The 25,215-nt window shown below is 39.0% G+C and overlaps 1 protein-coding gene across 1 annotated transcript in view; it reads right to left on the bottom strand.

The window, feature by feature from the left end:
• Positions 1 to 25,215, bottom strand: part of LOC104832196 (glypican-5-like) — a 371,566-nt gene that overhangs the window by 81,985 nt on the left and 264,366 nt on the right. The window contains exon 7 of the mRNA XM_010568238.1: positions 12,895 to 13,045. Coding sequence (XP_010566540.1) covers positions 12,895 to 13,045 — 151 coding nt within the window. The remainder of the gene's footprint in view (positions 1 to 12,894; positions 13,046 to 25,215) is intronic.

A 25,215-nucleotide genomic window follows, 5' to 3' on the forward strand; every position in this document is an offset into this window, starting at 1 on the left:
GAATGACTGAGCAGGAAACACTCTGCTCTACAAAAACTCCACATTCCCAAGCCCATGCAATCAGGAGGCCACAGGGAACAACATACACCACTGAGTGTTGCGGGGCGGGGAGAGCATGCATGTGCATGTGTGTTTGAGAAAGAGAGAAAGTTCTTCCATGTACAGCTACTGAATCTGTGGATGCAATGACTGGACTTCAATAGGTGAGATTCTTGAAAAGCTGTCTGGTTTTCTTACAGGGCAATGCCACACGCATCCTCACCTGACGGGAAAAACATACGAAGATGCGATAGTGCCAATCAAAGAATTGCTCTGCGACTGCAAGAAAAGCCTCCAAATATGAACTGAATGTGACTCTAAGGCTCAGGACTTGGAGCCTCTGTTGAGGCTCAGGGTTTTTCCTCAGCTTTGGAAAAGCAAAACCCAGGCAGCACCTCGCCTGGTTTCATGCTTTAGTTCATAACTTGGAGGGCTGTAATGAAACCCACACGGACGGTGGTGAGCCCACATAGACAACGCTGGGGGAGAGCTGTGGCAGGCAGTAGCGTCCCTGCCTTCAACCCCAACAAACAGGTTCCGCTAGCAGAACCAAATGGAAACCTGGGAGGAGGAGTGTAGCAGAAAACCCACCCTCAGGGGTAAGGCAAGAAACTTCCAGGAAAAATTCCCCCACCTAAAGTCAGTGGAATGAACACAAATGCAGCAGATATTTACCAGACCACCTGGTACACACAAATGTTTTTCACACCACAGACTCAAAAAAAAAAATTACAGTCCCTGTGGCTTTAATAAAAAATGAAGAGGTCCAGGGAGAGAGAGAGAAAAACTAACTTCCAGTGAACATAAGTAGTTGGTCACTTTCAAAAATAATAATTTTTTTAAATGTGTGAACATAACATGAATATTTCAATTCCCAGGACTATTCTGCAAGTACTTTTTATGATGAGCGATAAAATGTTCCAGCTTCGCTACAATTGTACTAAACTGTTGTAATGGAATTCTGTACTTTAAACTTGAAATGGGACTGTGTCCCAGTTTTGACAGCATGCTTTATTATCAATAGCTGATTTTGAAATGCTGCCATGACATCTGTAAATTATATGAATCAGGATATGAGAAAAAGACAGTGTCACTGGTCTTTAACCTGAAACAATGTCATTTTCTATGTTTTGGCACAGGCCAGGCTTGTCATTGCAGTTCATCCTGAGCACTAACTTTGCAGGCAGCCTCTTAGGCATAAGCGTCACTACTGAAGGATACCATCCTGCACACCATGGAGGAGGGCAGCAGAATCTAACCCTTCATTTGCTGGCTTAAACTGTTATCTCAATATGTCAATGGCAAAATTCCCAGTGATGATTACTGGGTCAGAATTAGGCCAAACTCACCCATCTTGGTTTTTTCTGGCCTTTATTCCTTCTCCTGAATTCTGTAATATAATGCCTTTAAATCAGGAAGAACTTTCTGGCTGAAAATATCAAGCTTACTAGATGGCTTTAAAAACTATAAGGTTTTTTTGCAGGTGGCAAAATGTTCCAGCTTGAATCTATGTTTTTCCTCTTGTATTAAAAACCTACAAAAATATCCCCTCAAATTAATCTTCTTCCAATTCCATATGTTACCAAATGTTTCAGTTTTGGAAAATGGTACCTTTTTAATACAAAAACAAATTTGTGGTTTTTTACAGGATGAAAAGTTCATTTCCCCCACCAGCTCTAATGTTTCCATTGTGTAACAGATTTATCCTGATATAGTTTAGCCCTGGGCACTATGCTTCCCCCAGCATGTTCAGGTTAGTGCAAATGTTCTTTGTGCTGCTTTTAGTTATAACAGCATATTGCACGTGCTGCAGCAGTGTACGTAAACAGGCTGTTCTGTTACAAGCGCATGTTCAGAAGATTTTATCTAATCAAACTTTAGATAGGAAATTACTTGTCTGACTTCACATCAGAAAGCTATTCCTTCAGATTGGATTATTAGGACTTTGCTGCTAAATGGTCAGCAGCAGTGTGTCTGAGTCACCAGTCTTAATTTTGGGCTATAAATATCAGATGATGATTTATCACGTGGCAGTTTCAGTACTGCAATGGCAAATTCTCTTTAATCTCTTTAATTTGAGATCAATGCCAAACAGTTTTGAAAGCTGAGAATTTCTGAGGTTCTCTGTGCAAATAATGGCTAAGCCTTGGGCATGCACAATATGGAATTCCACCCCCTTCATCAGCTGATTTCAATGTACCTACTTTCTAGTGATTCAAAGGGTTTTTTATTTCCCACACTGATCTAGTCCTGCTTATCTTTGTGAATTAACTGCTAATTGCAGACAACAATTCAATGGTAAATGGGCTAAATGTGATTTTGAGAACGTTTAATGATTTTTACAATGAAATTGAATAGGGTTTGAAAGAGTAGTTATTAACCTCATATGCTACCTGGATCATTACTGTTTAATATTCATGCTTCATCTGGACTTCAGATAGAGTTTATGATCAGCACAGTGCCATACTACCTGCTTATTCAATTATTTGCTCACCAGAATATACAGGTATTGCTTTCACCTCTTCCAAAATGCTAATTACATTTCTTCTAAACAGCACCAGACAACTGGGTCTCATCCCTTTCTGGGGAATGCTCCTACCCAGGTAGGTCACTTGTGCAAGGTAAGTTTGCTTGTGCAAATCATATCTAGATGAAGAATGTGCATTCTTTCAGAAAGCATTAAAATAGGAAATGGACTTAAACCTTGCTGAAACAAAGACTAATTTGCAAATTTGACAGAAGTGTTTCTTTAGAAGATGAACAAACTCTAATGTGCTACAGGATACCTCAAGAGATTAAAAAAATCTAAAAATTATCCTAATTTCAAAATATGATTCAGTCCTACTCAAAGTTTGGTTGGTTCCTTATGGTATTTACTTTCAGAAATAATTCAAATTTGGCTTGACAAGCTATTAGACATTCACAGAAGAACCAGCACAATAGGGGGGTTGAGAGACTGATTAAAGAAGACAGCCTAAAGAATGTTAGAAAATCTGTCTAAATCCTAAAAGACAAGGAAGACAAGGACAGAAAACATTTTCTGATTGTGATATTCAGGAACCTGAAATAGGAATAGAGATGTAATTCGGAAAAAGAAAAGCTTCTGATGCATCTATACATGAAGGGTAATTAATTGAGGCAAATGAAGGAAACCAGACTAAAAATGGTGTTTGAAGAGGTGCTGCAAGATCCTATATCCAGCTGACTTTGCCATCACTGAGAACTTTGACAAAGACCCTTAGTAATCCATAATTTAGAGACTTCACCCCAAACTGGGTTCATGCACAGATTCACGCTCCCGCACTCCAGCATGTCATACAGAAACAATTAGGTTTCTAACTTCATTGTTCTGCAAGTTATATCCAGTTCCTGGGTTTGAGGCTAGCAGATGGCATTATAGCCTCCTTGAATCTGCACATCACCCTAAAATGCCTCTGAAAGGTGTCAACTGTCCTGTCCATCCTGGAAAGTGTTACATTTCAGTGAAATATTACTTAACTGCTTTCAGGATCAAAGGACAGAAAAGACGACTCTTAAAATCCAGCAGACAGGAGACACTGTGGGATAAATCAGATGCAAAATCACCTGCTGATTTATATACCTGAGTATAACAGCTCTCTGTTACTGTAAAACTAAACTGTGCTTTCTTTCAGGGTATTGTTTTGATCCTAAATTTCTCAGCTGAGACATTCTGATGGCATATCTGTTGGCTTCAGGCACAAGAGCGCTCTTTTAAGGAGTATTATTAGACCTTAAAATGGACAATCAAAGAATAGAAAACCTCAAAAAGCATACCTGGTGTACTCAAGGCATTTTCTCCCTAAAAGCAAAGACAAAACACCCCCAAGAAACATTGGTTCAAGAGAGGAAGGGAGGGAGGGAAAACCAACCAAAGCAATTCTTTTCCTCCTTTAAAAGTACAGCAACTGCTTAGGCTTTCCTTATGAATCATAAAACAAAGGAAGGTGGCAGCAGGGAGAAACAGAAACTGTATTTTCATTTGTCAGTGACTTTTGGTTCTATTTCCACTGCCAAACAGCTACACTATCTGCCTCTTTCTTGTATGCCGTGAGAGATGACGGCGGGTTTATTAAAGCCTTTAAGGTTGCAGTAATTCATCACTTTACCATAATTAACCTGGAATAATTTACCTCTGGAATAAACAAGGTCCTAGGTTTGCTTTTACTATCTTCCTTCCTTGGAGAAATGTGTGGGGTTTTTTCCTCCAGATATCCCCATGTGCAAACACATGGCTTCTTACAGCTAGAGCTCTGGATATTACTAAAATCCTACAACAAAGTAGCATGGCAAATGCTTCAAAGCAGCGTGGGGTTTAAATGGCACAGCGATTCACTGTATTTAGTTCCTCTCTTTCCTTCTGCTTTCACTGGTGAGCAGGCAAGGGCTCAAGAGGAGGAGAAAAGGTACGCAGAGGTGCTGTGTGGCACAGCACAGTACCTGGAGCAGGCACTAACATCACTGTCACTTAGGTGTGACCAGGTAAGTGTTCCCTTGTGTGGCATGAAGACTAACTCACAGGTGAACATTCTCCTTAGGCTTGCAGGATTGTTTCGATAACTTATAGCATAATGGCATTAGCATTTTAAACTGAGCTTCCATTAAGTTATACAAGTTATCTATTTTGAAGTAATTTGAAGGACCTTTCATTGTTAACTCCTCTTAATTAATTTTGGCTTTATGGCGTTTTGGGGGCAAATTGCCTTAGCCTTCGCATTTATCCTATCGCTACTTGGCATGACCAAGATATTACAGCTCTTAAGTGAATTTCTTGTCAGAAGGATCTAAATCACACAGTTCATGAGAGTTACTTGAGGAGAATTGGTTTTACTCTCCATTTAGCTTGGCCTCTAAACTCTGGGTGCCAGCCTCATGCTTGCAAATGACTTTCACAGAAGTAGGCATTACGAGAATGGGGTCAAAGTACCTACCTGCAGACTGCTCTTGGCATGAAGTGGGAAGTATGTTCTGCTTCATGTGTTTAGTAAGGCAATTTTTCTTGGAAGCTTGCCTTTCTCATAGTTTTAGCTATCACATACCAAGTTGCCTCTTTTCATTCATGCTCTTTGTGGTCTGACTATGTTGTTCCTGTTTGGGGCCATTCAGCTTTGTGGTATTTTTGTTTAAAAAAAAGTCCATTTTATTAAAACGTGAGAAATGCTGGTGAGTGGGAATTGATTGGAAAACCAGATCAATGAATTTTCAGTTTAGGGCTGTTTTCAAAACACATCTCAGAAGTATATGTATACATCAAGTTGCTCCTGTGGAAAGCAACTAGATAAAATATTGATGACAAAGTTAGTAAAAATTGTTCTGCTGTAATAAGTGCATTCAAAGGACACAGATTACTGGTAATATTTTTAATAGAAGGGTGGTAAAAGCACATTACCCTTCAGTGATCTACAATGCAGTCTCTGATGACTGCTTATAAAGAACTACTACAAACAGTTAAGCCCCAAATGTCTTTATCTTGATCTCTCCAATGGTTATTTCCCCTTACGGAACAGCATATTGGAAGGCTTTATACCCTAAGCAGCTGAAATGCTTTGACCTTTTGATTTTGTCTAAATGGTGCTAAAATGATCAAAAATGTGCTGTAATTTATATTTCTCTGGTGAAATGGTAAAATTACATTTCCCCAATTACCTTTTTACCTCTTTGAAGGTACTAAACATAGTACCAAAGTTGTTCAGAGTCACAGAGCTGGCGCTCAGTCTGTTATTCCTCTAACTAATGTTCTGATTAGCATTAGAGAAATTCCTACAGGGGACATGTTTATCTGGTCATGTAGAAAGTCATTTATACAACTTGGCAAAAGCTCCTGTCGTGTATGGATCCGAGCAGGAGAGCTGGTGGTACTAGGAGCTTTCCCGCCTCAGGTCTAGGAGTGATAATCTGAAGGAACTGAAATCCCTTTCCTTTACACCTCAAACTGTCATGTAAATGCGGAGGTTGAGGAAGGATTAGGAATGATTATACACTTCTTCTCATATGCATTTCAGTTTAAATTATACTGTGTGATGAAGGACACTAAAATGACACATAATACCTTATCCCTGTGTTGGTAGATTATAAAATAGATTTAATCAGGGATAGAGAGGTGGGGAAACCTTTTTCTTTCTTGCTTTCTTTCTTTCCTCCCTCCCTCACCCTGCAATGCTCTCTCTTCCTATCCCCTTCTCAGAAGGCCCCTCTCAGCCATCTTCTGATCCCATTTGCACAGAACAGAGGCTGCAGGAAATGTCACTGTCACCCAGAGAAACACTTAGCAAAGTGTGCCCATGAGATAACAGTGTGACGAAACCACCAGTCCAAAGTAACTCATCTCAGGATCAGATCCTACCAAGTTCAGTTAGCATGAATCAAAAGCTGTACTTTTCATCCTGACTATTTAGTTTTTTCTGGTTTTCTTTGCTCCAATGTCTCTTCCAAAACTGTATCTCTACAACAGAAGCCAAAGCCAGAAATTTGCAGCTGTGGAACACCTGTTTCTCCCCACACATGCTGAAGGCCCTCTGGCAGGGTTTGCTTATGCTCCTGTTGACAGATGCTCATCTCTATCTACCACCCCAAATGACAAATATAAAGCTTTGAAACCACTGAGTTTTCTTAAAAATCAATCTTATATAAGGGCTTAAATTGTTACTATGCTGTTTTGTGGATAGAATGAGGCATTTACACTAAGGGCAATAAAGGAATTTACAGGCTCTCTAAAAACGGAGCTAGAGATAAAATGTCTTGTGCAACAAAGGATGTAGAAAAATGGCTATGCAAGGCAGTGGGATGGGGATGAGGCATGATGGAGAGGTTTCTCTAGGGAGGAAGACGGAATACACTGAAAATGCCGTATTTCTCTGAGCTAGGATCATCTGTGAGGAAAGTGAAGACGTGTGGCGATGAGAAGTTGATGAGCGTGGCTGACAGCCAGCAGATATTATGATCTCCGAATATTGATGTTTTGTACTAATAATTACAAAATCAGCAGCTGTACAATTACATATTTGGATAAATACAAGTGTAAGTGCATCCTGTAACATGATGAATGGAAATGAAGTATGATTAAAATGACAGCTCATACAGTAATATTGATGCCTAGAAAAGACAGACAAGCTGGGAGAATGATAACATAATAAAGGATAAAAGAATCTTGATATTAAAAAAGAAAAAACTGATTATGAAAACATTCATGAGCAGTGAGAAAAATACATTAACTTTCCATAGCTGTTGAGAGCAGATACAGATCAAACAGAAGACATTAAGAAAAAAGCAAATTTACTTCTCTGCACTTATAAAGGCATTCTGGGGCAAAAAAATATCCTTCGCATATGCCCTGAAGAAGAAATCTACAACCAGGATTATCTCTTCTGATACTCTGTCTGGAGCAGAAAGATGCACTCAGGCTGTGAAGTGTCTAAACAGCCAAGAAGAAAGCCAAAGGTTGCAATCATATCATTTGAACGTGCTAACAAAGTACATTTGTTACAGGTTCCCACTCGGGCCCTGAAATGTGACAATAAGCAGGATATTCAACTGAGAGAGATGTCTGAAATCAGAAAGTTCTTATTAAAGGGGGGGAGCTTCATGAAAGAATTAGGAAGAAGTACAGAAGAAAACTGTGATTGGGATTAGATAAGCATTTGGCAAAAATCACAGTAATAAAGCACATTTGACATGCAGTTATGTTCAAAGACTGGCTGGGATGTCACAGGATGTGTTTGTTTATTGAATGTTTACTGACAGATAAGATTTTAAACTATTGTTTAAAGTCTGCTGTGCCTAAGGGTCAGCACTAGTTAGGCACTTCTTGTTATTCCATGGAAAACCCACTGCTTTTGGGATGGGGACAAAGCAGAAACCCATCTCCGTGTGGAGCAGGCAGCCAGCCACGGGAAAGGTAAAATCCATGTCTCTGTTTCCCAATGATCTAAAGTTTCAAGGCATGTCAGAAGGAGTGGGGTTAATATATGCCCCATCTGAAGGCTGAGCTTTTTGACCCATATGTAGATTATACCCACAGAGGGGTGAAACTGGTGCAAAGACTGCAGTTCATGTACACCAGACATTTCGAATTTGTCTGTTCTCTTCAGTGGAGGAAGGCCCAAGGGTAGGTTAAAATATATGTTTCCCTTAAGCTGTGCTGTTTGTCTGCCTTGCCAGCAAGAGGACAGCTGTAGTCCAGCGCTAGCTACATTCCCTATGACTTTGCATGATACTGTATCAGGCTCCTCTAGAAAGAAGCTTGGGTTAATTTCTGTCTTACACTGGCTATGCAAAACATACAGCTTCATATAAAGTACAGTGATACATGCTAGTGAGCAAGCCCAGGAATACCTGGGTCCTTCCCATCTGCAGACAGGTGTGCATATGGACCCACGCCAAGAGGTGGTGTCAGCACAAGCTTTCTTCAACATAACGCACCACAACTTCCACAAAGCCTAGAGCTCTCTATATAGGTGCCTTTAGGCTTGCACCAAACCCAGGTCCCTGCCTGTGGTCTAAACATTTCCTCTAAACTTTGTTTAATGGCTCATCACCTGATGATTTCCCTCAATGGAGATTTAATGTTGGTTGTCACTGCTTGGGTGGGGCCTCATCACAACATACAGTTGTGCAGCACAGCTGGGAACGGGAAATCCCCTGCACTAACTTCCTTCCCACTTTTCACTGAACAGACGGAAACATTTTTCCTTTTCTCTGAACAGAGGAGAGGCAGGACACAATGTGAATCTGTTACTGTTCTGCCTTTTCGTGAATGGCAGGATGCTGATCCCTCTCCTAGTAAATATTCCTGTGGCCTGATCCTGCAAGGCACTAGGCAATCCCTGCTCTTCTCCACCCGCCCCCCTCTCAGTCCTGTAAGGGTTTAAGAATAAGCACTTACATCAGTGGACTTGCTTGGTGATCAAAGTTAATGTAAGACTATACTTACATGAGCACGCAGTGCTAAGCAAGGTTCAGACCGGGATGCTGCTTTGCCCTTCTGCCCAGAAACCTGCAGGACTTCCCCATCCGTGCTCAAGATTTATATGGCTTGCTTTTCTCTTCCTAAATCTCTTCTAACAAAGCTTTGTTCAAAGATGATTAACAGATGTTGTCATTAAAAAGTTGATACTTGCCAACAAATAACACATGGGTCTGCTTGAGAAACTGCTGTTTCCACAGCTTTCCCCAAGAAGAGATACTTGCGGTAATTGGTGAGGCCTGTGAGAACATGACATTTTAAAGTGTCTTCTACCATGCATAATTTCCTAAGAGAACGCTGGTTTCCTGAGAATTTATCTATCTTGTTTGTATGAAATCATTTGGATAAACACGCATAACACAGAATAGATAATTAAGCCCGTTATGATTAAAGGAGTAAGTGGTGATCTTTTTAGATAATGATGAATTTGGCGAGCAAAGACTTATTTGTAACAAAAGTAAAAAAAACAGCACTAAATAATAGATAGCTATGTATCTTAATTGAAGACATAAAATAAAAAAATTAACTGATATGCAGAAATGATTCTCAAAGGTTAGAAGGTGCCAAACAAAAGGGCAGGATTTTACTATCCATTGCAAGATGAGCTGAAATATACAGACAGCAAACCCCAATCAGAAAAAAATCAGGGCTAAAGCATATGTACAACGCACCTGGCTGGAATATACAAGCACAGAACCACTTCTGTGTTTACCTACCCTGTATACATTGAAATCTAAAACTTAGGAGCCAGGCCTTCTGTTAACAATTTAGAAAAGCAAACTGGGGAGATGGCAATGTACCCTGTCCAGGGGGATCTTTTCATAGTTATGAACAGAAGATGTTTTGAAGATGGTAACCTAGATATTGATGAAACTCCTGGCAATTTATTGTTAATCAAAAGGTAATTTTTTTTTCTGGGAGGTGGAAAGGAATGAGCATTCAGTAGGTTTTCAGAAACTATTTAAAAGCAATCTGAGTCTTTTGCAATGCTCAAAGCAGGTCTCTCAACACATAAACTGTAAATATTATTTTCATATAGGTTTTAGATAAATGACAGGTGTAATACATTTTTACTACATTCTAAATTCAGCATTTTAGAGGTTGACATTGAAATCCATTCCTCTTTTCTCTTTTCCATGGACCTGTGCTAAAAGCATGACTGCTCTGCCAAAAAGTCTGTTTTGAATGGCTTTTATTCTTTTTTTATTCTTTTTGTTCTACTGTATGACTGCACACTACAACCTGCACTGATGAGATCGGTGTCATTTTATAGCTATCATTTATGTCTTATCCAAACCTGTCATAGTAAGTAACAATATTCCCACTAACTTTACTAAGCTTCAAATCAGGGTTTTATTTGGGATTTAGCTTTAGCTTCAATTCATGTCTCAGTTCACTATGTACTTCAAGCAAGCAAAGAATAATCAATGTTGTCATGTTCCACTTCTACAAAACAATGGTCAGATGTACTTGACAGGTTTTAAGTTTAGGAAATATAACAAATTCACAGCCTGTACAATTAAAAACACCATCTTACAGACATGCAGCAGGAGGAAATTCAACTAATCTGATGTTTATTTCTTTAACATTCTATTAAAGCAAAGAAGCTCTATAATGAGATTACTCCATTTTATCTCTTAATTGTATCCAGATATGCAAAACAGATTTACTGCTAGTGGCTTGTATATAGTACAATATTTCAAAGCTAATTATGAAACAACATTACTATTGTCACACAATGAAATACTTATTCTTACTGTTATGAATCAAGACCATTTTCTAAAATTAATTGTAATTACCTTTTTAATTGGATATAAACCCTACTAAATTCTGAAACAGCTAGTTATATAAATATAACTCTTTTAAATCCAGGATGATATCAACATAAAATATTTTAATTAAATAGACTGCAAAAAAAAGGGGAAAAGAGACATTAAGTGCTTTTCCATTATTAAAGCCAGCTGTAAGTCAAGTCTTGAAAGTATTCAAGTTTTTATTTTTGAACACCTGAAATCTGCCATTGTCCATGTAAGCATGCATACATATCCTCGCAAAACAGTGTATTAATAGTTTAACTGTTCACTGAAGAGTAGTTAGCACCTGGCTTTTGTTTTTATTATTCCACATAGAGAGGAAAGCATATTAAAGTATTTACCCTCACAAATCCCCAGGGCCCAAAATATCTAGCAGTCTTTTCATTGCTTATGTATATAATACAATAAACAATAAAAAAAAAGGTTAAGAAAATAGTTTTAAAATAACACTGTGTCAAAGTTCTTCTGCTCAAAAACATTGGTGAGTAGATGGTGAAAATCTGTACTTCATCTGTTAGTCGCAATTATTTAATAATTTTCAAAAAATACTGCCCCCATGTTATAATACCGCATGTATCTTGATCATACGGCTGGTCAACGCAAATGAAATTTCAGGTATTTATAATCTGGTACTGCAAACGTAATCTAACTTTTTGCACACATTTGAAAATACATGTTTAAACTCGTTTTTCCTGAACAAATATTCATAACAGGAACAACTGAAGTCTGACTACAGACTAATCACAGCTTGTTTGCAAGCCTTACTTGAATATGGGATACCTTTTCCCACTCTCCACTTAGTGGTAAAGGGACAAGGAAGAGGCACTTGTTTATTTCAGCTGAATGAAGCAGCAGTTTAAAACTTACCTGAGTTCCAGCCATCTTAACGAGCATTATTTTTCAACACTATTATACCTGTATTTCATATACTTGCACATCCAAACCAAATTATATTTACACACACTATGGTAATTAAAGCAGTTACATCTTGATGAGCTGAAACAGAACTTCCAGATAAGATAAACCAGTAATATCAAGTATTTAGAAGGAAACATCTTACTTCTTATTGACTTACTATAGTAAGGACTTAACTATGTATTAAATTGCCAATATTTTGGTGGAAGTTAAGTTAGATTCTGATGCTCATTCTACATTTGATGACATATTATCCAAATAATTTCATGAAGAAATATTGCAGAATGCATATCTGAGACTATCAAGAAATTTTATTTAACCAGCAGCTCACCACTAGAAAAAAACCAATACTTCATGTGTTTTTTCAATAATATATACTTTCAGCCAACACTGTTTGGATCATCCTTCAGTATCATTATGCAACCAATAAATATTTACATTAACACTTAGCACGGTCTATAAGGACATTAATTTTCTATTTCTTTGAATAGCCCACATTCTCTAGGAAGGCTCTTCCAGTATTTCTGTGATCTAGATTTCATTGCAGATATTTTATTGACTCTAATCATAGAATCATAGAATGTTTTGGGTTGGAAGGCACCTTAAAGACCATCTAGTTCCAGAGCCCCTGCCATGCGCAGGGACACCTTCCACTAGACCAGGTTGCTCAAAGCCCCATCCAACCTGGCCTTGGACACTTCCAGGGATGGGGCATCCACAACCTCTCTGGGCAACATGTTCCAGCGCCTCACCACCCTCACAGGGAAGAATTTCTTCCTTACATCTAATCTAAATCTACCCTCTTTCAGTTTATAGCCATTACCTCTTGTCCTGTCACTACATGCCCTTGTAAAAAGTCCCTCTCCAGCTTTCTTGTAGGCCCGCTTTAGGTACTGGAAGGCTGCTAGAAGGTCTCCCCAGAGCAAATTTAAGTCTTTTATCTGCATGCCAAGTGTTAAATTATATTGGGTTACTGTCTGTACCATTCTATTTTTACTGCAGCTCTTCACAGATTAAGATTTGAATCCTTTGAATTTAGTAGGATTTTGACAGTAATTCAAGCGGTGCAAGTCTTAGCTCTGTCCACCTAATTGTGACATTTATGAATTTCTAAGCTCTGTATGTGCCTATAGAAACTGTATTTACCTGCTGTGTGAATCCTGTCACCGGATCCTTGACAGCCATCCTCATCATCACAATCCCCGCTTGACTCCATCTCTTCACTTCTTCCACCCCCGCTGCCAGCATCTGGGGAAGCCCATCTTTCCAGTTTTAATTTTGCCTTCTCAGCATCCAGCTAAAATGGAAAAAAACAACAATTATCAGAATATTTACACAGTTCCTACCTCTGGTGACCAAGATGGGTTTATAAAACAACAAGCACTTTCTCATTCACTTTCAAGAACGGCTCCTCAAGTTGGAGTTTTTTTCTGGCAGTGACATCCAAATATTTTGGAATAACAGACTATACCATCAAATTTTCTCCACCACAGATGACCAGGGACACTTATCATCAAACTTTTAATTGAAAACACCACATCTACTAATATCTTCACAGGGAGCTCTGGTCCTGCAGCTTTTCATCTTGCAAACCACAGTTTGGAGATCACTGGTTAATGATGGTACAATCTGCCAGGTGTCTGAGTAATTTTTTTGCGCTATTTACAATCAAAGACCACAATATACTTGACAATCTTTTAAAAGTTGAGGGTATTTGCTACTTTTCATTATGGGCTTGGTCATTTGGAAACCTTAGCCCCTGGGTATGATTTTTAAGACGGTGTCATTTAAGATGCCTGTACCAACTGCAAGTTGTTAATTAAATTTCACTTGAAATATATTTCTTGGACTGAGTACAGAATAAGAAAGCCTCTTCTAAAATAAATCTGAATTTATCATACAAAGTCACATGTGCTATAACAACATATTTACTCCAAACTCATCTGTTTGACCTTTAGATGACTTTCTGCTTCTATCACCATGAACAGTTGCCTACTACTAGTGCTGTGGTAGTTACAAAAAATGAAAAATACCATTTCATTTTCAGTGAATCTAAACCCAGCCTATCCAGGGAACAAGAACAGCACTATTTGGGAAGAAATGAAGTAACTGGCTTAGACTAATACATTCTGTTATAAGGCATTCGTCAAGGAAGTATGATTCAGGAGCTTGAACCTGTCCCCCACACCTGAGAGGAGCACCTACTCAGCTACATGGCACCTCTCCTGTTGGAGCTGTAACATTTTTGTACAACATTTCAGAACCAGGGTGCTCCCTGTTCCTCGGAGGCCACCCTCCTCAACAGCCTGTATTTGTTGTTGCTAGTGCAAAGCATGCTTCAGGGTATTAGAGAAGGTGGGACAGCTTCGGCAGAGAAAAACCCCAACAGCTCAGCTTCCCCTACAGCCCAGGGATAGGGAAATACCCTGACTCAGAGTGGATTTTTTCACAACCTGGCTAAGTTGACCTGGTTACTATCGAGTTTCCATTCCCCCCACCTATCACCCCCATTTTGTGAGTGACTACCAATTTCTTTTCCAAATCTTGTTGGAAAATTACATTGGGAGGGTGTTGTTTTTAAGTGATGGGAAGAGTCATTCCAGTATTTCTGATCGCTTCCTTCATGTTGCTGAAACTCAACTTACAACGCATATGAACATTGTTTTGAAAGGCAGCAGCTTGTTTGTCTCCTTTTCAGAGTTATGAAAACCTTGTTCATGTTAGCTCTGCTTATATGGTATGACAAGGTATGATTAGGACCTGTTTTTCTAGTTATGTGGAAATATTTTAACCAAATGGAAAGACTTTGTAATGCTTCTCAAAGTCAGTCAGATGCTGGATCTATCCAATACCCTTCATCACAAGTATCTTCCCCCCAAAGTATTCCAGATCCATTTCAGGCTTTTTGATCTGCTTTATCACAGAGGACTCTGATTATTCTTGGTACTGAGGAAAATGTATTTTGAAATGTAGCTACTTTGAAGATTCAAACACATTTCACACTAAAAAGGAGGTGGGCTGGGAGCTGGGGGAGGAACTGGAGCACAGGGCTAATACAGCTGTATTAACTGGGTTGAAAGGATGATGATGGATGCAGCAATTTCTCTGTAGTGGGAAGCTTTGTGTGATAGTCTCCTTTTTCTTCAGATACTGTGAGCTGCCATCCTCCACTCCGGGGCTGACAAATGCTTGGATCAGTGCAGCAGAGATCCTGTTCTACGGAACAACAGATGCCAACTTCTATATGGCAGAACTCAGGAAATTTTTCACCCTTTCACTGAAAAGATCTGTTTGCTCATTCTGAAGACATAAATAACTTCACACTGCAGTGGGAAGATCAGTAAGTGGGAGGAGAGGGTATGGAGTCTAGTGGGGAAGCACATTAAACACTCTCTAATTGTTACTGCATGACTGTTTTCTATAAACAAATTGCTTAATGTTGAGGCTCGTTATTCACAGGCGTAAAGACTGATGTCATGGCAATACAAAACAACATTTTGTTAAACAATTGGAAAAATTTGCCTGTGAGGGAGCAAGATAACTCAGTTCTTTCACAGATGTGTTGTGTCCTGACCATATTAGAGAAGACTCCTTCATTCTTAGTTATAATCCTTCAGAATGAAAAGAAATGGCTAAGTGGTGAACAGAATGGATGCAAAATTTAATAAAAGCTTTTAATGACTGTTTGCCAGTCAAAGCAGAAATGTTTACTGCCTGTTAAGGTACTCCTTCTTTTAAAAAATTTTATTTCATTCAGTGCCCATGGCTCAATCCTGACCTCTGCTCAAAACAAGTAAACACTTGAATCAACTATGCACCACCTTCTTGGACAAAGACCAAGAAACAAGCTCAGCTTTTCAACATGGTGCACTGCAGCATTTTACAGACTTCTGGGTTCTTAGTGTCTTCACTACAAAAAGAGATTAGCTGTAGCTCGGCTCTGCATCTCCTGCCCATATCAATGAAGGTATACCCAGCTCTTTCTTGGCTTGCCAGTAGAGATGGCCATCAAATTACACAGAACCCTTATACACAAGTTCAACATTACCACTTAAAGCCAACTCAGGTGCGACCTACCAACCCTTTTCACCTTGTATACCCTTTCCCAACCTCTTCCAATGACTTTTCGTCTGTGGCTACCATTCACCTAGAACGATGGACCAGAGACCAACTTTGTGTAGAGATAATGGCTTATCTATAAATAAACGCTTTCCAGGAGATGAAATAGTGTAGCCACTTTAGTGAGGAGATCCACCCACACCGTGCAGCCCTGTTAGGAAGGCAATGTCACCGTTGCATACTGACTTGTGATCTAATCCCTTTAAAATTTTGAAGGAACACTTGTCCTTTGGCTACTGCCACATGACTTCAGTGAGATCACTGTTGCAGTGTGATAGCAAAGCACACGCCAGCATTTCTCCATCTCCTTTTTTCATAGTATCATTGAAACCTTTCTCGAAGGCCTGAGACTGCACTGAAATAGCACAGACTGCATCAGGATGAACTAGGATGGTGGAGCTTTAGAAGATCATAATGAAAGACATTAACCTTCACTTCTTATTAAGCTCTGCTAGGTTCAGATGATGGGTGTGGACAGGGAATGCCTGTAATGCTTTGTGGCTAGGGGACTGAGAGGTCTCCAACAGAGGAGCTGGAGGTCATACAAAGGTTCAAGGCATCTTCAGAGGCAGCCATGATCTGTTAAAAAGCCTGAACAATTCTCCTAGCTGCTGCCACCAATCACTAAAACCTTCTGCTTCCTCACAGACAGCTGTAGAGAGAAACACAGCTCTTTGCCCATATTTAACACTGGAGATCAGAGATTGGAGTCAGTCATGGCATTTCTATTATTGCTTAAACCCTACTCTTATACAAGCCTTTTTTGCTGACTTATGCTCTGCCTGCTGATGCATAATCCCATCTAGCGATCTCTGGCAACTCTGCACAATAGTTCCAGCCTGGGAGTGTAGTCTCTTGATGCTGAGAATTGATGTTTCGGTTAAACAATCGCAATGGATTTCAGGCTGGGCACTGGTGCTTATACCTTTACCTTCACAAAAGAGAAGGTATCTGCTGCCTAAGATTCTAGAAAATACTGGAATCTTAACAGCTTAAACATTAAATCTTCAAGTTTTTGCCACATCTTTTTTTTTTTTTCCCTCATGAAAAGGTTATATAAATAGATCAATAAGATTTGTACAGCCCAACTGAAAACCGACTCAAATCAGGAATTTTCCCAACTGCAATAGGCTTTGGATCAGGTTCACAAACATCTAAAGGGTTTTTGAGAAACTATACAGTCTTTCTATGGGAAAGCTTTAGTATCTGTATCTGATTCAGCTGAAAGGTAAAAATCACGTATTACTATTCAGCTCTGAGTCAGATACTGATGACTATCGTCATGCATTTTATTTATTCCAGCAAAAGTACCAACACTAGGTGACATTAAAAAAAAAAGTTCTGCTGATGTATGGTTTTATGGAGAAGGAAGAAGTCATATGAGAATGGTTGCTGTCTTTCTCCCCTATTAATACTTGATGATGTAGCACACACCTTCTCGGTCACATAAAAGAGTCCTTCAGACTTCAGAGGCTTCAAAGAGCACGTGACACACAACCCCTGAGCTTTCTATGATGACTCTAACCATAATTCTCACTCTGACCACAGGTGTGTTAGAATATAAATTTATTCTCATGGTTTTTCATGAAGGCATGTCCCAGTTGAATACTTCCACACATTAATTAAGTAATAACTGTTTAGGTCTGTGAAAACTATTTGATAAAAGTATCAATTTCAATCCATTTTATTGATTAGTCTATTTTCTGAGGTGTCATATATGCATGTATATCTGAGGGGATGATTCCAAGCTGTAGGATAATAAACTAATTTAATCAGAAAATAAGTTTTTAAATTATATTTTGCACCACAGTTTCAGACTTTTCAGGTCAGTGAACACAACAATGAAAATCTAAGAGAATACACTTTTTGAATAAAGCACTTAAAAGTTGTATGCTTGGAATATTCAGAGACAAATCCATATAATAATTGTTTCCCGAGGGATTTGTTAATTAGTTTTCTATATGACAGATTTCAGTGTGAATGCTTTTCCTCTCTGAAAAGACAGCTTTGGGGTGAAATCTGACTTCTGTCCACTCGTCCTGTGAGCACACACTTGCTGGTGTTTTCACAGTGATCAAAAAATGGCTGATTATACGCTGCATTTAGAAATTGTAAGCTAAGCATGATCTTTTCTCAAAGTACGTACAAGTAGCTGCCTTTTTAAAAGTGCTTTAGTGACATAAATGTGATTTGCAGAGACAAAGCATTTTGTCAGCTTATGCACAAATAACGTACAAAGCCTAATCTTGAAAAGAGTCATAAATGACTCAATCCTTCCATTCATTTTTTTCAAAAATAAAAATAAAAAATCCTTTCTAAACCATTATTAGGTCAGAAATTACTACAACTGAAAAAGACAATGCGCCTTTGTTTGTAGCCTATTATATATATTTTTTGTTAGGGACTGACATATTGCTTTAGGCATAAAGCTGCATTTTACTGGTGCCTTGTGACTGAGCAGATGTTCTGTCATTTCACAAAACAACAGCAACATAACAAATTTTAGACATAACTGCCATATATATGCTTATTCCAAGTGGGCCCTCTCCTTTGAGATAACATTTATGGTTAATTTTCCTCCACATATGCTCTTAGCTCTTTTTTAAAAGCATTTGGCAGTTGCTTTTGCTGCTTCTTTTCACGTTTATCTAGCATTCATATATTACAGCATAAATAAGGAAAATGAACTTATTTGTCTTCAATTTTGTCAGACATCTTCTTTGTTTTGTTCTTGCTTTGTCTCTATTTCATAGAAATGCACAAAGGCCCGATGTGTTATCTCCTAGTTTCTTCAGAAAGTAGTACAACTCAAGGAGGTAGTACCACTCAACTCTTAAATCCTTTTTTTAGCTAAAGAAAACAGACATCTAACCTTCTGCAGCAACCGACACCCCCAGAAGGTTTCCTTCTGCTGTATTTATTCAGATCCTTACAATAACCTTTGCATAACACATCTTGCTTTACAAGTCACCTGTACAATATTAGAATAATTTAGCTGAACAGCTATACATAATTTATGCAACACAGTTAAGGACTGACAATGGTTTTAGAATTTTATTCGTGTCTCTCCCGACTAGACCTTTTCCAACTAAGGAATTGGACCAATATTGGTAGATTCCTTTGTTTTATATTTTCCTCTCTAGCATAAGTACCTTGCATTTACTTACACTGATATTTGTATTTATTGTCTATGCCAATACTCCTGGTGTATATATCTAGATATATAAACTGAAGGGGGAAGGCTCTCTTCAAGCACATTGAAACATGCAGAGCGCAAGTCTCGGACTGTGCGTGCCCACAAAGTGGGGACTGACATCCTCCTTTCCTCCTCTGCCCCAGTGTATTGGGGGCATTTTGGAAGTTCTTTTTTTCCATTTTTGATATTTTTTTTCTCGTTCCTTTTTGTTTGTTCTACCATCAAGTTTCTCAGGTTGCCTGGAAGCACTTTCATACCTGAAAAGGCCCATGCCTAGAATAAGCATGCTGGTTCTGTGACTACGCATGCACCTCTCCTTCTGTATTTGTTTGTGACATTGCAGCTCCCCATGGGGCCGTCTTTTGGATAAATTTGTCAAGTTTCTGGTTGAGGCTATCTTGCAGAGATGATGCAGAACACTCACTTGAATGATAAGTGCAATTCTGAGTAATTAAACTCTCACCCAAATGTTGAAGCAGCTGCCAGCCCCTGCCCCAGCCCCACTGCTCCCAGTTCCACAACTGCAGAGGCAAAAGCGCTCAACTAGGAGGGCAGCCCCCACCGCCCCAGGGCAGTTCCTCACCTCCTCAGAAGGAAAGGCGCAGGCCCAGCAGAACGGGCTTACATGGCACGACCAGCTCATAAGATCCAGCAGCAGGAGGAACACAGTGACATAAAGTTTCCTTAGGGTCACTACACGTTGCATGGGAGATGACACACCTGCTTCTAATGTGTTTTATGTGTTGTTTTTCACCTTGTGCTTCATTCTAGAATTCTTTTGGTCGAAGTATTTTAATTATTTGATGATCTCTCCTACTGTGTTTCCAAGCATCTTCAGTACAAGCTGTACACCTTTGGGGAAGGTTAGGACTCACTTTCTGACTTTATTCATCTTTTTCAAGCAAATAGCTGATGGAATTGGTGTTTTTATTTGTCTTGGTTTGCTTTTTCCCCATTAAATCACTAAATTACTCCTTTCTGAAACAGCATCTGTATTCCTACAATGGATTTAGCTTCTTACGGTTTCCGTGGAAGTTTCTTGCAATCATTCCTTTATTTTCTACATATAACTTCTCCTCCTAGTTTTATAGTCTTAACTTCTCCACATACACTTTCCAATCGTCTGTCCTTAAGGCCTTGTATTTGCATAAGTCTGTCTTTACCTGTGATTACTTTTTGTTCTCCTGGTTTATGCAGATTGACTCGTTACCCTCTTCCTCATATTTTTACTGCCAGATGACACACTAGATACTTAAGGATCCACACTTTCATTTATCTTTGAATACTTTAAATTTTCCCTCTGTGTCCTTCCTCTAATCTGGCTGTTTCTCTCTGGTTTCCTGTATAGCCCACCGCAGATCCATACTCCACAGTAGAGAAGCTACAAGCGATTATTTCTCCCTCGGTTGATTACAAATGTAATAGAATTATTTCAGCGGGAATCTAAGATGGTTTTTAGAGATTCGCCTTGTTATACTGCAGGATTAATGCCTCTACTTTTGATGTTTATGGTTTCTGTTTTTCAACTGCTTATTAAAGGTGAGTGTATTTCTAGAATAATGCTAGCACCGTGATCAGTTTAATATTCATTGAATTAAATTACACAAGCTACGTATGTTCTCATATTTACTGATTACACTGCAAAGAAGCAACAAGAATGTGCACCCATGGAATCTTATTGCTTCAGCAAAAGCTTCATAGTAACAGTTTGGGTAAACTGTCACCCAAAAAGTATTACCTGTGAATGATGTAAAGTGAGCACAAATAAAAAAAAAAGTCTTATTCTAGTTAATAATCTGTTTTAACCAAGCACAACAGCTGTTTAAAGAGAATTAACAAAATCTGATTTGAATTCAGTAAGTCAGTTGGGTCAAGAAGCAAGCAGACACATCTCCTTGATGTCTTATCTTGGTGTTGGGTTGTAACTTTTTGGTATTATGTGATACACTGAAGAAGATCTTTCTGATCTGGTATCTAGTGAGCCTAACTTAGACGTATACCTTGAGTTAATCCCTGCCACAGGCATGAATTTCACCTTTAGACAGTTAGCTTAGTGTAGTCTTTTCCAAAAATAAAAACTGCTTTTTCAATTGCAGTACATGTAGTCTGAAAATAGAGCATATGGCTAAAAAACCTGCTGTGTTATATTAAGACTTTCTGCATCTTGTTAAAGTAAAAAAAAAAAAAGGTAAACAATTGTAATAAAAACACAAGGTAAGCATTATAATTATTGGTGAAGAGTATGCAGGAGTTGCTTACAAAAGGTCTTTGACCCTTCAAAATAGTTCATTTTTGGGACAGTGGCTGTTTTATACAAGAGCTTCAGAGGCAGAGGATTGCTGAGAGTGCCAACAAGGTACTCGGAATGACAGTGTCACCAGTGCTTGTGATGTGGCCCATTGCAAGAAAAATGTGGGCCATAACATCTCTAGACATGAGTGCACAGCATGCATGCACAGATTAGATGGATGACAGTGCTATCACCAGTGGGAGCTGCACTTATTTTTTGTAATAATTGCAATAATACACTAGACCAGAGGGCGTGATTCTCTGCAAGGATAAGTGGCTGGGAGATGAACACACCGTGTCTCTGCCACACTGAGACAGAAAGGCACGATGCCAGACCCGGCAAGTGTTGCCTCCTGTGCTCTCACAAATGAGGCTGTTCTACATTGCTTACAACACTATATCTCCATACTTGGAAAGGAAGAGCTTTAAGTGGGATAGCTTTTGCAGGGGGGTAAAAAAATGACTAGAAAAAATGAAAAGTCTTCTCTAAAAGACCATGGCTTGCTTTTCCTAGCACAAAGAAGACTGGGAGAATATGATTATTGTATATAAATGTATTTAGCCTTCCACTTAAACATGGAGAGATCTCTGAGAATAAAACTAGCATAGAAATAAAAAGGCAGAAAACAAGGTTTTTAACTATCAGAGTTATGAGTTTTGGGAGCAGCCTCCCAAGAGGAAGGTGGGGACAAAAATTCTCAAGCATTTGAAAGACCTGGCTGAATAAATTTGTGAGTAAATTTGCCTGAGGTCTCTTCCAGACTTCCATCCTGTGTTTCTACACTCTGCTAGTTTCTAATATTAGAAAATTGATTTGTAAAATCAAAATCACAAACCAGAACCACTCCCATCAGCTGTTAGGAGTGTTATTTCCTTGCTTGTCTGATTTCTATATGGGAAAATTGTGTCCACATACCAAATTATGTCCATTCTTTCTTCTAGGCTAAGAATGAAGCCTCTTAGTTGTGCCTGAAGTCAAAATGTGGCTCAGAAAATGTATTAATTATTGCTGAGGCTTAACGTGGTTTACAGACGTCCTGTTTAACTAGGAGCTCTGACTCATCAGGTTTTAGACTTCTAATAATAGCTAAGAACCTTCTGTCTGATCAGACTTGGGAAGTGTGAAATGAGAAGTGCCTGCAATCAGGAGGCTGGTCGCACTCCATCAGCCCTTGAATGGCATCCTTCTGATAAGCTGCATGTTTTTATGGGTTAAGTGAGTAAACAGTGGCCAATCTAAATTGTCTAAAGGAACAGAGCCAACCTTTCTCCTTGCTTTGTACTCAGAGAGCAATTACCTTTTTTTATCTGCTGAAGGAAATGTTCATGACATGCTCCAGTGCATGTTAATTCTGTTTCATGTTCTTGGATAATTATCTGGTTTCAAGCTGTATGTTGCTGAAGATAATTTTCATAGTATGAAAAGTTCGACATTTCTTTGGAAAGACTTGTGAACAATCAAAGACATGCATTATTTGGTAGTGCTCAGCAGACCCGGGCTTTGGATTTGATGCTTCATGTTATAACATGACAGAAGCAGTGGTTTGTTCAGTCTCCTCCACATTGAATCCCAGCAACTGAGCACTAAAATACAATATGGAATAAAGTACGGAAAATATTGTAAGAAGATGGATAATGATGTTTGTCACCCATTTAATGTGTACTGATGTTGGGAGCTAAATCACAAATTATCATGTAAGCTAACTAGCTTTAATAACATTGCAACCCAAAGCCACATTTAAAAACAATTACACTGTCTCAGTGCCACCAGACTTCTCTGAAATCTTGAATATCACATTTCTAAATGTGTTGTATTATTTAGAAGGTGCCACACATGTACAGAAAAAGAAAGGATTGGAGCCTATGCTGCTATGAATCAGCAAACTGAATTCTGTGGAGCTGCTCCAATTTATTCCACATGAAGGGCCAGCCCAGATGTTTTTTTGTTTGGGAAAGCTTGGTGTTGTAACAAAACAGACAAATGCATTTCATGTGGCATGAATCTGACAGAAGACAAGACTCTCTCTTTCCAGATGTTGTACTCCCATGGTTTCATGGTAACATCTGAGGACATGTGATTGAATGTTTTTGCTAAGTCATTTTTATGAAGAGAGAGGAACAGATACTTCTGCAAGCAGCAGCTGCCACTGAATGTTTTTTTCCTATGGCTTTCCTTTCCGTTGGTGGCTTCCCATGGAGGTTCTCTGATGTCACAAAGACTGAGTTCACAATGCAGTGTTTTTACCAGCGAGTCTCTTTCCTCTACTCACAGAACTCAGGATCTGTTAAATTTGGTTAAAATTGCCTAAAGGGTTAAAAAGATACGGAGGGAGTGGCAAGGCTGACAGGCAGCGACACAGCAGAGTACATTATATAAGCTATGTTTGTTTATGAAACCAGGTTAAAATGCAACTTAAGGGCAAACAAACAACCATCCTTGGCAGATCACTAGTAAAATTTCTGGAGAGCATGAAGAGTGGCTTTGCCTGACAGCAGCTTTGCCTTTCCCCTTGTGGGTTTAAATTCTGTTCAGGCTTGGAATAAGCACAGTAAGTGGAAAAAGGTCAATGCATTGGTCTTCGTGGACTATCATCTGCTCCTACTGCCTTCTCAAAAGCCACTAACAAGATAATCTGATCACAAAGATCAAAAGCTCTCTTGTGGTGCACTAGGGAAACTGATAACCACATTCTCCTGTGCTGTATATACCTATAATTCAGAGTTTTGAACTGGCCCACATTTACCAGAGATGTAAAGTGGCTTTGAAAGTCTTTCTTTATATTTCATTCACACTATATAAAGGAACTGCTGTTTCCGGGGAGAGGACTGAAAGAGAAACTTGTGCTACCAGCACTTTACTGCAGAATTCATTTAAGCAGTTTCAGCACATACATGCAACACTCATTTGTCCTGTTGTTTTACGCTTACATTTTACACTTATTATTTCAGAATATTTTCTCTACAAGTGACAAAATTCCCATTTAATTGATTAGAATAATTTTCACTTGTCTTTTCTGAGATTTCTGAAGTTTCTCTATTCCATTTTTCATGTCACCAAAAATTTAAATTTTTATTTAATTAAAATTAAAACAAACATCCTCTTTTCTTCAATGATGGGTCTAAATTAGATTCCACTCTTGTACAGCTCTGTAGACCTTACCTAAATTTCAAGCAGTGTTCAAGAGGAGCAAAGAAAAGAGGTCAACTCTACTAAAGACAAGAGCGTGTTCTGGACTGGAGCTGGCTTCTGTTATTGTAATGAGACCTATATTGGAATAGGCGAAAACCCAGCAAAATGGCCCAAGAACTATCACTGGAAGACAGTCAGTGTAAAACAAAACATTTTGCTGATATTCTGTTTTCCCCCTTCACAGCAAGATGCTTTTGCTCCCCATTTGTATTCAATCCTTCTTGCCAGCTCCTCTTCACTGCTTACTTGTGACCCACCCATCTCTTTTTTTTCCCTTCTCATGGAATAGCATCCTTTTTCCTGCCTAAATAAGATCATCAACTCAGCTACCGTGATGATTCTTGGCCACTTCTGCTTCAATGTATTATTAGGTTTTACACATGGAAGCTCTTCTTCCATTGGAGGCTGGTCCCTCCTTGACCCCTAGCAGCTCTGCCCAACACATGGTTTTCTTCTCCTTTTGTTAATTTACACTGAAGGCCTGCAAGGACCGTTCAATCATCTCACCTGTTTCTCCTCCCTGCCTTAGAACTCTGAAGAAAGAAGCTCTCCCACAGTTTTTCTACGACTTTGAATCTTTATGTAGAGCATTCTCAGTGGAAACAAGGAGGAACCAACCCCAGTGATCTCACCACTGACCATCAGCAAGTTTCCCCACAGTCTGGGAACTTGT

The sequence above is a fragment of the Haliaeetus leucocephalus genome, unplaced genomic scaffold (genome assembly GCF_000737465.1).
Source record: "Haliaeetus leucocephalus isolate CR32 unplaced genomic scaffold, Haliaeetus_leucocephalus-4.0 Scaffold240, whole genome shotgun sequence".
In the NCBI taxonomy this organism is placed as follows: domain Eukaryota; kingdom Metazoa; phylum Chordata; class Aves; order Accipitriformes; family Accipitridae; genus Haliaeetus; species Haliaeetus leucocephalus.